Genomic DNA, 14,301 nt, shown 5'->3' on the forward strand with positions numbered 1-14,301 from the left:
ATTTGTAGACACTCTTCGTGCTAACTAAAGCATTACAGCTCAGCGTAGTCATTTAAAAAATGATTATTTTTTTCACAGGAAACGAAAAACCCACAAAACATCTGTATTTTGCCACTAGAAACCTTTTTTTTTTTTTTCATGGACAGGGAGACTCAACTTCTGTAGGCTCTTTAAAATTATTTTCGGAGCAGAATAATGCATTGAAGGGTATGTGCTTGGCAGTTCCTCATTCACAGACCTTCTTTTCTTTTAAAGTGCTACTCTCATAGCTTCACTCCACTATGAGAGCAGTGTCAGAATAAAATAAAGGTCTGCTGGAAAAAAAAGCATCCTCTTTAGAAACCAATCTGAAGTATCACTGAGTTCTACCTACTCACATTAATAAGCTTCACGCAGAATGTTGTTTTTTTTTTCTATGTCAGTCTAAAAAACATAGAAATAGGCAGCATTACCAGCCTTCACAGGGAGGTTTTGATTGAAATGTGACATGCAACAGTTTCTTTCAGTTGCTGAAAATATGAGAAAGTAGCTGTTGGTTTTTATTCTTTCAAAGGATGGCAAGTTAAAGCACTTTGAAGATTGATTAGCTTACTCATCCCAGTGAAGCTATGACTTCCTGTCCTGTGGCTTTGTGTCTTCTTTCACTCTGCAAGGCTAATGACTATTTCTGCCTGATTATCCTTCTCCTCACCTGCTCCTGCTTTGTGCCATCCCCTCTAACACCCTCTGAATGTCTTCCATATATACAGCTAACACTCTCCACAGTTCTTAAGGCAACACATTAATTAACAACAGGTGAGAATATGTCTACAATTTCATGGTATTTAATATGCAAACCTCAACCTAGACCTCCAGGATATACCCTTTTTAGACCATCTAGGTGGTTGTAAAAGAAATCCCATGTACAGAATCAAACTGAAGCCCTCATGGGTAGGGAGATGTCAGGAGAAAGGGAGAAGGGTTGGTGAAGGTGCCTCTCTACATGCTCTTGCAAAAGCATGACTTGCATAGAATCGGTGCATGCCTGAAAATAAGTTTCTTTTGATTGAAGCATCAAAATGTTTTGCTTAAGTCCACTGTGTGTAGTGTGCTTTCCTGACTGTGCTTAATGTTCCCCTGCAGACATCTCCATAACAATAGAATCTACTCCCTGGGAAAGAAATGCTTTGATGGGCTCCACAGCCTAGAGACTTTGTGAGTTGACCTCTTATTTGTTTCTTTTTTTTTCCAGTGTTTTCATTAATATTCTAAAAGAATAAAAAATAGCCTAAAAGCTAAACATGGTTTTTGGCTTGCCTAATCGCTACAGGATCTAAGTGATGGTTTACAATGACTGTATACTGCAAATCCTATTTTTTACTATTTAATTAGTTTGCCTTTTTAATAATCATTGTTGATAAATTGTTGAAAGGACATTAGAGAACTGTACTGGGCATTGAAAACGTAGTGCCTATTCATGAACAGTTATGTTTGCCTAGTTTAGTACTATTTATTTGTCTTGTTTAATCAATAAAGCTAATAGCTAGATTAGGAAACTGTCACAATGAAAAGGTTTACCGTTAAGAAACTGTCTCACCCTAGAGGAGGGTTATAAAATGATTTTATTTTTCTATCCCTGGAAAAAGTGCCAAATAGCCAAATTATATGTTTTGCAAGGGAAGAGAGGAACACTTTGATTGTATCCGTTTTTGTCTTTAAAGAGCTCTGATAAAGAGTAGCACTTGTAAAGATTCAAATTGCCTCAAGTTTTTGCCATAGATGAGTGAACATGTTGTCTGCTAGAGTAGACAACAGAATCCAAAAATGCTACAGGGACAGAAGACCTGTGCATATCTTTCTATCCGCCACCTTCTGCCCTCAGCTGAATCCTTTCCAGAGATTTTAGAGATTTCAGCCAACCAGGGCAAAGCATAACAGACCTGGTCTGAGGAGCAAAGTATCAAAACTGAATAATGCTGGTCTAAAGGTAACTATTTTCTTTCTCATCCACAGAAGTATGTACTGCTCATTTTTGTATTTTCATAAGATCAGAAAACAAGAAGTTTTGGCCTTTTTTTTTTTTTTTAAATCCCTGGTTTCAGTCGCATCAATCCTTTAGAAGTGGATTGCAGTTTTACAATTTTGATTTTTAGCCTGCTGTGAGTTGAAAGGAAGTCCCTTGGTGTAGCACCGGAAAGGGGGACAGGAAAGGAAGAAGGAAAATGTAATAGTTTGTTTTGTTTTTACAAGTGAGATTCACATGGCACTTGGTCAAAAATGGGGAAAAAAAGAACAATGGAATAAGTAATTGCAAACCCAGTCCCAGACACCTGGCATGAAAGAGGTGAAAACAGAGAGGACAATCATGAACCTGGGAATAAGTGTAGGTGCGGCCACTTTGCTGCGATAGGAGAATGCAGCACTTGACCCAAGTGCAGTAATTGTGTACTGTATAGACCAGTTTCCAGATAGTTTCAAGCTAATCTAAAGAGATCTCAGTGTAAACGATGGATGCCAGCTTTAAAATCATTTATTTGCATCAACGCATAGGTCTGGAAATCACATATCACTGGAGGGCAAAACCAAACCGTACACGCCTGTAATCTCTTTTTGTCAATAAGCAGGAGAGATTTACAAGCAGGAAGGAAAGCCTTGTTGAGTTCAGACAGCAGTTTCCTGCCTGCATTACTTCAGCCTGATACTATTTCAATTTCAATCTATTGTAAACTGATTTGTGTTTTGCCCATTCAAAAAGGCTTTTACTCAAGTTTTTCAGACGGTGTTCCTCACAAAGCAGTGTTCAGGGAGCATCACACTAAACAGGTACATCTCAATTTTCAGGTGTCTCCTGAATGCTAAAGGATGCACATGTCATGCTTGGGGCAGAAGTATGCTAACAGCCCATTCAGCTTACCAGAATGAAGTTTAATTGCCACAGCAGCACGAGCAGTTCTTAAAGCAGAGGCTACTACCCTAGCTAAACTACTGTTCCTGCAATGTGTGTGGTTAGAAACATTCTCCATATGAACACTGCCAAAGCTTAAAATTAACTATTAACAAAGCTTAAAATAGTTAATGATAAAGTTGAACTTACTGTATGTTTTCCCACTTGTTTTAGCCAGAGGAAGATTTCTCCCAATCATTTTTACCTTCCAAACTCCATTATCTCCAGCATCTCCAATTTCTTGGTCTCACAGACCATGAAAAGTACATCAGATGAAATAAAGACTTAAGAATAAAATCTAAGTCTTGAAAGACTAAGTGAGTCAGAGGCAAACGTAGCCTTAATAAAGAAATCTATTAACCGTGTAAAAGTCAGCTCACCATACAAAGTTCTTGAATATTCCAGGCAAGAGGGTTTTTGTTTTGTTTTTGTTTTTATTTTTTCTGTTGATAATTCCCAAGTTATAACAAACGATTTACTAAAGAGCAGATCCATTAGTAGTATCTGAATCAAGTTTTGGCTTCTTCATTGCTGAATAGCTAGGATACAACTGCAAATAGGATGCTGATAGAAAAATAGGAATGAAAATGTATCCTAAATAGAGTCTGTTAGAAACATCCGTACACTGCTGAGGATTTATTGGCTTTTGCCTGTATGTACTTATTCAATGAATGGAAGACAATATTTAGTTACAAATGCTAACAAGTCTATGTTATCCTTAATGCAGCACGTAACCTCAATAATACGATCTGTTTTCACACAGAGATCTAAATTACAACAGTCTGGACGAGTTCCCCACTGCTATCAGGACACTAACAAACCTAAAAGAATTGTAAGTACAGAAGTACAGCGCTTATATTAGGAAGGAGGATGTTTTGTCTAGTGTGTGACTGATTCTTTTTTAATGCTGGTGATTTTATCGGTAATCCTTAAAAACTCAGATCTAGGAAGAACCAGTAAACATGCCAACATGCATAAAAGATAATTTTCAACATACAGTTTAGAGCATTCAAGTTCTGAAGACTTCTATACTGCATTGTGCAGTAGATTTTTTTCAGGAACTTCATCCTTGGAATACAGTGAATAATAACCACAATTAATTAATTTCAAATCCCAAACACAACAGTTGTTTTTTTTCAAGCAATCCAAAAAAAAAAAAACCACAATCTGCTAGTCTAAGAAAAAAAAACATGGCACTCTTACTGGCCAATCAGGTTTAGATGCTATCTTCCATCCCTCCTGCACCATTAAATTAAAACAATTTCTTTTCACTGTAAATACTCCTTTGTAACGTTGTAAACAAAACACTTCTGGATGCACGGACATAGTTTCCGTAAAATAATGTCAACAATGAAAAGAAACCAGCCAAGTTTATTGTAAGAAACAGCTGAATTGTAAAAGAATGAATGAAATATTCACACATTGTACACACAATGTACACAACAGCGTGTACGTTCAGAATTCTTTCCATGTGAAGTATTTACCACATTACCGGTACCATCAGCATCAAGATTTACAAAAACTAGGTAACAGTAATTGGGCGCAGTTGTAGCACTGTTACATCACAAGATGATGACAAAGCCACTGTAAGTAGGGACCTGAGATTTTTTCCAAAGCAGGGAATGCCCCGGCAGCACTGACTCCAGCTCGGTACCTCCCGTATGGGCCAGGAGTGCAGCTCTGGATGAGGTAGCAGAGGGAGGTTCAGCTCACTGCAGGGCTACCATACCATGGGGGTTTCTGGGCCAGGCCTTGTTTCTCCCTCAGAATTTGTGCCTGGGCTGAAAACACAGAAAGTGGTATCTTGCCTGTGGCTTGGAGACACCAAGGCAGCCAGTCAGAGCTGGAGGGCTGGCCAGCAAGACAGAGCTGTATCAGGTTGTCTCAGGTGCTCTGCACTTTGCAATCTCAGCTGTAGGGGAGGTTCTCTTTGCAAATTAAGTGGGTACAGCTGTTACCCAAAGTTAATACCTACATAGTTTGCCAGACTGAGTTTTGAAGATACCTGTGGGACAAATTTTCCCACTGTGGTCTTATTAGTCTGCTTACCTGGAGGTTCAAGCTCTTTTCCTCAGTACGTGAATTGGCAGGCTGTAACCTACCTTCGGTTTAGGCAGGGTGTATCACTGGTGAGTAGTGCCACAGGGCAGAGGCTCTCTTCCAACCAGTACAGAAGCTCTCTAAACTCTGTTTTGCAGAAATGCACCAAAATCTGCTCCTGGCTGAAGTCAGAGTGGTGATGAGGGGCCAGACAGTGCCCTGAGAAGTAGTTATGCCATTTGCTTAGCTTTTCTGCCATGCAGGGAATCCCAGTCAACACAGCCACAAAACCAGTCCCTTTGCTGGTTGTAGATGAAATGGGATCTTCATGCTGCATGGATTCAGCATCTGCACGGATGCAGTTTTTCTTGCATGCAGAAGAACAAGGGAGCCTTGCAGCATCTCGTCAGCAGTAGCATGATGACTAAACAAGTGAAACCAGTAATGTGGGACCTGTCCAAGTAATGACCAAGTGTGCTTGCATCAGTGAACAATTTGAGGCTTTCTAAATGTATAAATTTAATCTGGGAAGCCTTTTTCATACCCGACTGAACTAATGGGAGTTTCCCACACAAATCATCATTGTTCTTTTGAAACCTTAGTTGTTTCTTTTGTTTTTCACAATGGAGAATTACTCATATAAATAAAATCCAGTGATTAATAATGAGACAAAGATTTGGTCCTCTATCCAGCAGTCACAACTACATAGGATAGTTTGTTCATGTCCACATCTAAAATATTTCAATAGAAATTTGGTTGTGGGAGACTTAATAATATAATGTATAAAATTATTTACTTGACAAATTTGTGTAATTCATTATTATCTCAGCAAAAGAAATAGTTGCAGTCTAACAAGCACAGGGGACTATATATATATTGTTTTATTATTTATTTATTTTTAAATATTTAACTGTTAATTTTATTATTTCATGTGTGTATATTTACATTACATATTCATACGCATACATTCATACGTACATGACATACAGCTACGAAGCACTGTTTCCTAGTGTCAACATCTGAAGTTTAAAATGCTGTTTTGCAGTTTACTTTATCTGAACGGCACTCTCATTTAGAAAAGTACAGAAGCCTAACTATTTGCCTTTCTTTTTCTTTTACCTTTTTTTTTTTCAGTTCTATCTTACCCCAGAAAGCAAGGATATACCCTTACACACAAACATTTTCCTTATTACAGACAAAAAACAATGTGCATTGTGAATACAGATTGTGCCTTCACCATTTTTTTCTTTACTGTGTAACCATTTTTTCTTTTGTAGGGGATTTCATAGCAATAACATCAAATCAATACCTGAGCGTGCATTTGTGGGTAATCCATCACTTATTACAATGTAAGTGGTACCAGTTTATTCAGTAACTCTTCCTGGTAGAGCATGTGGAATTAAACACCATATTTGTGGCTATTTGTCTAATAGATCTTCATAGATCTTCTTGTGAGTGTACTGTGTAGCACACAATAATGTAAGTGAACAAGCTTATATCTTTCCAACCTCATGGAAAGAGTGTCAACTTGCATACCCTATTTAAAGGGAGTGAGTACTGCTGCCTTAGCCTTGACCTTTGAGTTTAACCATTCCTTATAGGTCTCTTAGTTTTACTGGCAATGTAGAAGATAGCAAAAATTACTCCTGATGGATTCCAGTCTCAGTTCCCATGGTTTTACATGAAGATACATGAGAATTGGCAAACCTAAGATTAAGAAATTGTAAAACAAATTTAAGAAAAATAGTGACTCATCTTGAGCAGTGTTATTTTATGAGCAAAAGCAGCATGGCTTCAAAAATGCAATGGAACTCAAATGCTGTGGATGGTCAACCTCCTCCAGGTGTGTGAAGTTCTGATTTATTCACTTGCTAACTTTTTCTCATGTCATAACAAAGTTCTTCATCTTTGGATTTCAATGTATGCAAACCTGGGAGAAAGAGAAGATGTGTTTTTTTTTTGGCAAACTTGTGGTTTTAAATTCAGGGAGACTGACTGCTTCAGTATTCAAAACATGGTTGATGGACTTAGGCTAGTGGGTAAGAAAAGGCCCAGAGGTGCACCAGGACTGTGGCTGAGAATACAGGGTATACTCACTTGCATATAATATAATCATGTAACGTGTTTTGAATCTTTTAAAATATTTTTAAAAATATTTTTAAATGTCTTTTTTGCTCTCTTTTTACAGACATTTTTATGATAACCCTATCCAGCTTGTTGGAAAATCTGCTTTTCAACACTTACCAGAACTCAGAACTCTGTATGTGTTTAATTTTGTTTTAATTGTCTTTATATGTTGCAATATTAGAGCTGTCCCACACAGCCCTCACCACAGTTATATTGAAATGATGTTTTAAATTCTAGGACTTTAAATGGTGCTTCACAGATAACAGAGTTTCCTGATCTGACTGGGACTACAAGTCTGGAGAGTCTGTAAGTGCTAAAGCAATATTTTTGCTTTGTTTCGTTTGTTGGATACTAACTTTTTCTAAAGAATGTTGTAAAAAAAAAATGTTTTACAATCTCTAAAAAGCAATCTTTTTTTCATAAATGCTCTCAACAGGACCCTCACAGGAGCACAGATCACCTCTCTCCCCAAATCAGCTTGTGACCAGTTACCTAATCTCCAAGTGCTGTACGTTTCAGTAAGATTAATGACATTACAGTAATGCAAAAGATTAATGAACAAATGAAATCAATATGATTTTGAAGTTACCCAATTGATGCTATTCCTGTGTATCACATTAACTGCCTAGGAATTCAGAGCAGGGAGCAATTCCCCATGTTACTCAAAAATACCAGCCTCCAAAAGTTCACAGTCAGGATTTCCCATACATTGTTGAAAAAAATAATTAATTTTCATATTTTTAGGTCAGCTTAAAATGGTTCTTGATTTTCTTTTAAAAAATGCAGAGCTACTTTACATGACCTTATTTTCATTCATTCTATGTCTCCTATAGTGTTTTCTTTTCTTTCTGAGACAGATAACTCAGTGAAGTGAGTTAGCTTTGAGTACTTTTTATGCTTCTCTTTTAGTTTATTTTCCAAACACACATAAGTAGTTGACTGAAATTTTAATAGATTATTATTTGGCATAGCTGGGGCATACTTCTTATACCAAATATCCAATATTGTTTTAGCTTGGAAATGTCCTTGGAGTTTGCTTAATCACTAACAAAAGTAATCATTGTGTCTGCTTCTTTGAGATTCAGCCAACAGCACTTTCCTCTATGTATTACATCACTAGGAATGCATTTGATATTGCTTCTCTGGCCAACATTAAAATAACACTAATTATAACACATTATTTGAATACCAGCTTGGATGTCATGAACATTTCCAGAAAAATTAAGTTTTAGTTGATGGACTCAATATAATCATTTCCAGAATGATAAAAGACAGAAACAGAGTCTGTTGCCAGAAGGAAGTCTGCACACAGACTTTCTTTTGACTATGCCCTGTACTATTCAAAAACAATAAATCTCTAAAGAGAAGGCAAATAAATACAGTAGCAATTAATAAATTGTACAGTTCATGGAAGAGCAGAAACCTCCACTGAAAATTCACATTCCTTATTTTCAGGTATCACCCAATATTATTGAAGCTGACAATAATAAAAAGGGCAGGGAACCAGTTTAGCAGCCATGTCATGTACACGGAGTTGCTTTTTCCCCATTCCCATCAGACTGGAAGGAACATGCCACATTTTACAATTTGTACCCAAGTTCACATTTAAGCTTACAGATGAGTTTTGCCTGCACCATGAAGTATAAGGGTGTGCTGAACCCGACCAGTTACTTGGAGACAGTGACCTTGAGCCTCCTGGCTCAGTTACTGCAGAACACCTTGCTCTGAGACACAAATCCTACAAGCACAAACACTGCTTGGAAAGCCAATTTGTTTATCCCACCTAGCCACCAGTGCTTCCAAATGTGGATGAACAAACACAGAGACTTCCCAGGTGCACCTGTATTGGAGGTATATCTGAGAAGGTGGACTCCTCGCAGCAAAGCTGGATACACACTTGAACACAGAGCCATAACCCCTCTGCTGCTGCCAAGAGCTTCATTTATAAACAGAGACAAAAAATCCTCAAACATCTTTTACCTTGGCTTAGAAGCTTCCAGCTCACCTGAACTCTCTGGCATGTCTGATCTGGACCACAGAGTACCTGTGAAGAGCACAAAATTAGGAGCAATAACCCTGCTGTTACAAAAATGTGTTTATATTAGTGGTAGTGTTTGTGCACAATAAAACCGAGTGGAACTCATTAAAAGTCATGCACTGTCATAACTTGCACCACATTCACAAGTCAAATATAGAATCTACAAAATGCCCCTATCAGATCAGTAACTGTGAAAATATTTTTTTTCCAGAAAGTAAATGGGTAGATGTGATCCAATTTTAAAGGATTTGAAGCAGGAATGATAAGAGATTACTCTTTTTGTTGATAATACTAAATAATTGTGAAAAATTACATTTTCTGTAATTATAGGTATAAGCCTTTACTCTATATTCTTTCCACCAGCAAAATTTCAATTCAGTTTTCCCCAAACGGGATGTATATATACGATGAAACTATTGAGAGTGGGAAGGGGAGGGGTGTTTGGTTCTTTTCCTTTTTTTTTTTTTTTTTTCCCTCCAATTTCTGCAAATTGCCTGGGCTTGTTTTTGATTAGTTAGATTATACTATAAATCAGTCCAGATGTTTCAGTTATTCTGTAATTTGTTGAGTTTTGGCTCAAGTCATTTTGAGAGTTTTTTTCTTCCATGTAGTGATTGATTTCAAAGTTAGTTCCAATATCTTTAACCACATCACTCAGTTATAAGACATAACAGTTCTAAGGATCAGAGGCAATACTGCTTAATTAAAAGTGTAGAACGGAAAGCTGATTACAGTTCATTGTGATTATTGCCAGAAAAATATAGGATATTCTCTGACAAAATGTGAGTATCTAGTATATATATGTATACGTGTATTTAATAGATCATTTAAAATGGTTTAAATATTTGTCAAGTTAAACATGATGAACATGAAGTCTGTGGTGCAAAGCCAGTACTCCCTCGAAGCAGACTGCTGATATTGTTACTGTAAAACACTCAGAATCTATGCTTCGGGCAGGAAATTGTCAGACAATGCAAGGAATTTGAAGAAGTAGGATATGGCGTTAATACATCCTACCTTTTCCCCTCATATCTCCTTCTCAGTTAGAAATAGAAGTCTGACAGATGAGAGATGATAACTGAGTCCACTCATTTCTAGTCTCCTGTAAAAACAAGCTATCTTAAATTGAGCATGAAGAGACACAAGGAAAGGAAATCTTTTTATTTTGACATTACTTTGAATATTAATCTTTTATTCTCTTGTGTATTACAGGGATCTGTCTTATAATCTGCTGGAAGATTTACCCTGTTTTACTGCATGTAAAAAACTTCAAAAAATGTAAGCTTCAAACTATTCAAAAATGCCTAACAAGAGTCATCTGTATACAAATTTGCATGAGCATCATTAATTTGGTTACTGCTGACCAATTTGACATATCCCAAATATATACCTTTACAATGCACCCAAGTGGATCATAAATAGTCTGAATTACCATGGAGTGTCCTCCAGGTGCCTTTGAAACTGAGGAGATTCTTATTGCTATTTCAGTGACTTGCATCATAACGAAATTGATGAAATCAAAGCAGACACCTTTCGGCAGCTGGCTGCTCTTCGTTCTCTGTGAGTACAGCCCTAGCAGTGGTTCACTTGAGTTCTCACAAGTGTGGGGCATATTTACTATCTATTCATTGTCTGTCCACTGTTTGCCCCAAAACATCCTTGTTTCTATTTTTCCATGCTTTGATCTTTCATCCGTTAAATCATAACTGTGAAAGCAGAATAAACACTGTGAAGCTTAGCATCTGCAGCAATGAATTCAAAGATGTAAACTTCCAGCTATAAAAGCTGTTACTTGTGAACATTTCTGACAGAGGTGGAGAGAGATACTGAGCCAAAACTGGTATCTGATGGCAGGTTCGTGTAAGAATCATCTCTAGGGAGCATGAAATCTTTACAGAGAACACTGTTCTCTACAAAGAAGAACAATAAGAAATAGATTTCAAATTTGTATGTGTTTCTAGTATTCACATAGACACAGTAGAATAATTTTGTTTGGAAATTACTTTTGTAAGTTTTTACTTTTTTAAGTTTTTGAAGAATCAAGCCCATTCTCTTTTTTTTTTAATTTAGTTGCTTGCAGTTTTTTTTCTTTATTATTATTTTTCAGGGGTGGTAAAGATTGTTATTAAGAAATTAAGCCTATTGACAATGGATTTGCTGTTCCTAGTCATGTTATAAGGGTCTCTTAGAAGTAGCCCGTATACACCATTCCTCTTCCTGCTGCCTTGGGAAACCATGAAGCAGGCTGAAAACAACTAAGTTAGACTGTAAAGGTCATTAAGTTTTAGAGAATGTTGTCACCTTAGTAACTAACACCATTAACTGACTAACGTAATTTGAAAAAAATGTAAAAAGTTTTTGCCGGTTGACATATGTAGAAGTTTATTGAAAATATTTGCATGTAATTAATACCTTTTTTATATTTAGGCACCCTAATCAAGTGTATGAAAACTTCCATATTCACTCAGTGGGTATGTAATTTTCTACTCACTTTTCTTGTAGGGATTTAGCTTGGAACAAAATTAAAATTATTCACCCCAATGCCTTCTCTTCTTTACCATCTCTGATCAAACTGTAAGTATTTATATATCTTTTACATTTAAATTTTCACATTTTTCTTGCAAGAACATGCAAAAATTTTGTAACTTGGTTCCCCACTCAGCAGAACTTGAGGATTTCTCAATTCTAACCTTCTGATCTGCTGAATCCATTTCTAAATGTCTGTTTCCTTGTACTTCACTAACTCCCATAGGTATTATGGAGAAGCTTCATATATCAAAAGTGTAATCACAGTGAATTGAGCTCTAAGAAACATGTCAGTCTACATGCCTTGCTTCTTTGAATTTGTTAGTAGTTCAGTCTCTATTATCAGCAGTGCAGATACCTTACGTGTTGTGTATCAGGACTAGGGAACTGGATTCAAAATTAAATGAGAAACATTTTTCCAGTTTGCATCTTTATTTCACTGCTTCTTCTTTGATGGAATAGTTTTTCTTCTTTAGTAGCTTCAGCCAGAGAGGTTAGTGGTCAAAACATCAGAATCCAAATTGTGTATGCCTTATTCACAAGCATCTCTGTCTTTAAAAACATTTTCCTGCTTCCCACTGTCATTGCAATACCTCTTTAAGGTGAATCCCTGAGGCAGTGGATGTGTGGGGAAGACATGAAAGAAAATTTCTCTGGAGTCATCCTGCTCCAAAGCTGTTCACAAAGACATACAGATAATCCAGTAGCTGGATTTCAGAGTCATGGGAAACGTGCATTTGGAAAGGAATATTAATTTTTGTTCATGGAAGAAACCTCCCTTCTGAATGGTGCAAAATCCCCATGAGGAGAATATTGCCTATGGCATCCCTTTTTGCGTTCCTCCTCAGTGCTTTCTTAGAGAAGAAGGGGTGAGGGAACATCATGCTGCCAGCAATAAATTCTGCCTTTGGTCAATAGCACCAAACAGTCACACAGAAGTAAAGAAAAAAAGCCTTTGAACACACAAAGTAAACCAGTGTACCGAGTGTTACCTGAAATGCTAGTCTGTTGCCCTGGTCTGTCTGAAGTCAGTGGTAGTTTTTACCTTTTCAGCAGGACCAGAATTTCTCCTTTGGTATTTAACTGTGTTGTGAGCAGTAGGACACACATGCACAAACAGTGCACTATAGTGCACTATACCAGAAAAAGCAGAAGACCAGTCCATCAACATACCTCTTATTTTATGACTAGCCCTTTAGATTCAGATAGTCTTAGAGACAGGAACTTTGTAATCCACCCTTGCATCAGACTCCCCTTCTTTCTCCTTCTTGAGTGTTAACCATCTTACATATTGCAGTGAAGATTAGTATGAAGAGGACTGAAAAGACTTATAAAATAAATAGAAGGGAGAGGGAGTAATAGAGAACAGAATACATCTGAGCTTCCCCCTCTTAGATTACTTTACCATTTCTCCTTGATCACAGTCACTTTTCCATTCACCTGTTTTACTTTGCCAAGTTATGTCTTCATATTCATCTGCATTTTCTCAGCTCCTCAGACAAACCTCAGCATAGAAGTATCACCTTCACTCTCTCCAGCCCAAACCTGTCCTCCTCTGACACATACTTCTTCCCCATACACCTGAGCTCCTCCTTGTGTAGATTTCAGAGCAGCCATGCCCTCTCATATCCTACTAATTTTTTTAGGTTGGGGGGAGTTTGTTCTGGTATTGTCTCCCTTTAATTCTATTTAATTATTTTTAAACTCATTTGCTGGTCTCTAAACTTGTATTTGAATTCTTAGAGTCAAAATTTGACAACAGAGATTATTCTTAGTGAAGTACTAGGTATATAGTACTAGCTTTGTGCTAGAAACATAGGTGTATACTCCTTATACTCCTGAGTGTTGCTGCAGCTTTGCTTTGCTGACAGGAGCCTCTATAATGCATTCATTTTTTTATCAATTTAGAGTAGTATAGTCTGTTTTTCCAACATGACTCTTCTAGCACTGAAGAAAAAAATGAGAACCTGTAAGCTGATTTTTATTTGCTGTTATGCAGGGATGTGTCATCCAACCTTTTGTCCTCTTTTCCTGTGACGGGGCTACATGGTTTAACTCATTTAAAATTAACAGGAAATCATGCCCTACAAAGTTTGATATCATCTGAAAATTTTCCAGAACTCAAGTGAGTATATCATTAAAACTAATAAGCCACATTTGTGTTCATGTGCAGTGGAAGGTGTGTCAGTGTGTAAGGCATGTTGCTTCGTATTGTCAGTCTTTGATCTGTGGTATTAAAACTAAAACAAATATGATAAAAATGATAGAGTTATTTTATTATGCTCACTTTTAACTGAAGAACTATGAAGTGTTTTGAAATATTAACCCCAGTACTTGCTTAATATGAGCCACATCTGCTTCCTGGTGATATGTTTCAAAAGCTGTTAAAACAATATTGCTAGCAGCTTAGTGATATCTCCTTCTACTGGACTGTGCTTACAGAACCTCCATTATATTTAGTGAGAATTCAGTAAATATCAAGAATATATTCCTGAAGTTCCAAAATATTTTGCCATTTTTGTTCCAAGTAGAAATGAACATTATTTCTTTCCTGTAATATTTAATTAAGATAATACTTTACTGTTATTACTTAAATACATTAATGCTAATAATTTGTTGTTGGATGCTCTATGATAGACAAAGGAAA

At 36.8% G+C, this 14,301-nt stretch overlaps 1 protein-coding gene across 3 annotated transcripts in view; it reads left to right on the forward strand.

Annotated features, from left to right (window-relative positions):
- The window catches only part of LGR5 (leucine rich repeat containing G protein-coupled receptor 5), a 92,648-nt gene that overhangs the window by 65,214 nt on the left and 13,133 nt on the right, over positions 1–14,301 (forward strand). For all 3 annotated transcript variants that reach the window (XM_035333990.1, XM_035333973.1, XM_035333979.1), the window contains 10 exons: positions 1,123–1,194; positions 3,687–3,755; positions 6,241–6,312; positions 7,152–7,223; positions 7,328–7,396; positions 7,527–7,598; positions 10,341–10,406; positions 10,617–10,688; positions 11,631–11,702; positions 13,654–13,779. In XM_035333990.1, coding sequence (XP_035189881.1) covers positions 1,123–1,194; positions 3,687–3,755; positions 6,241–6,312; positions 7,152–7,223; positions 7,328–7,396; positions 7,527–7,598; positions 10,341–10,406; positions 10,617–10,688; positions 11,631–11,702; positions 13,654–13,779 — 762 coding nt within the window. The remainder of the gene's footprint in view (positions 1–1,122; positions 1,195–3,686; positions 3,756–6,240; positions 6,313–7,151; positions 7,224–7,327; positions 7,397–7,526; positions 7,599–10,340; positions 10,407–10,616; positions 10,689–11,630; positions 11,703–13,653; positions 13,780–14,301) is intronic.

This window comes from Oxyura jamaicensis, chromosome 1 (assembly GCF_011077185.1).
Source record: "Oxyura jamaicensis isolate SHBP4307 breed ruddy duck chromosome 1, BPBGC_Ojam_1.0, whole genome shotgun sequence".
Taxonomy (NCBI): domain Eukaryota; kingdom Metazoa; phylum Chordata; class Aves; order Anseriformes; family Anatidae; genus Oxyura; species Oxyura jamaicensis.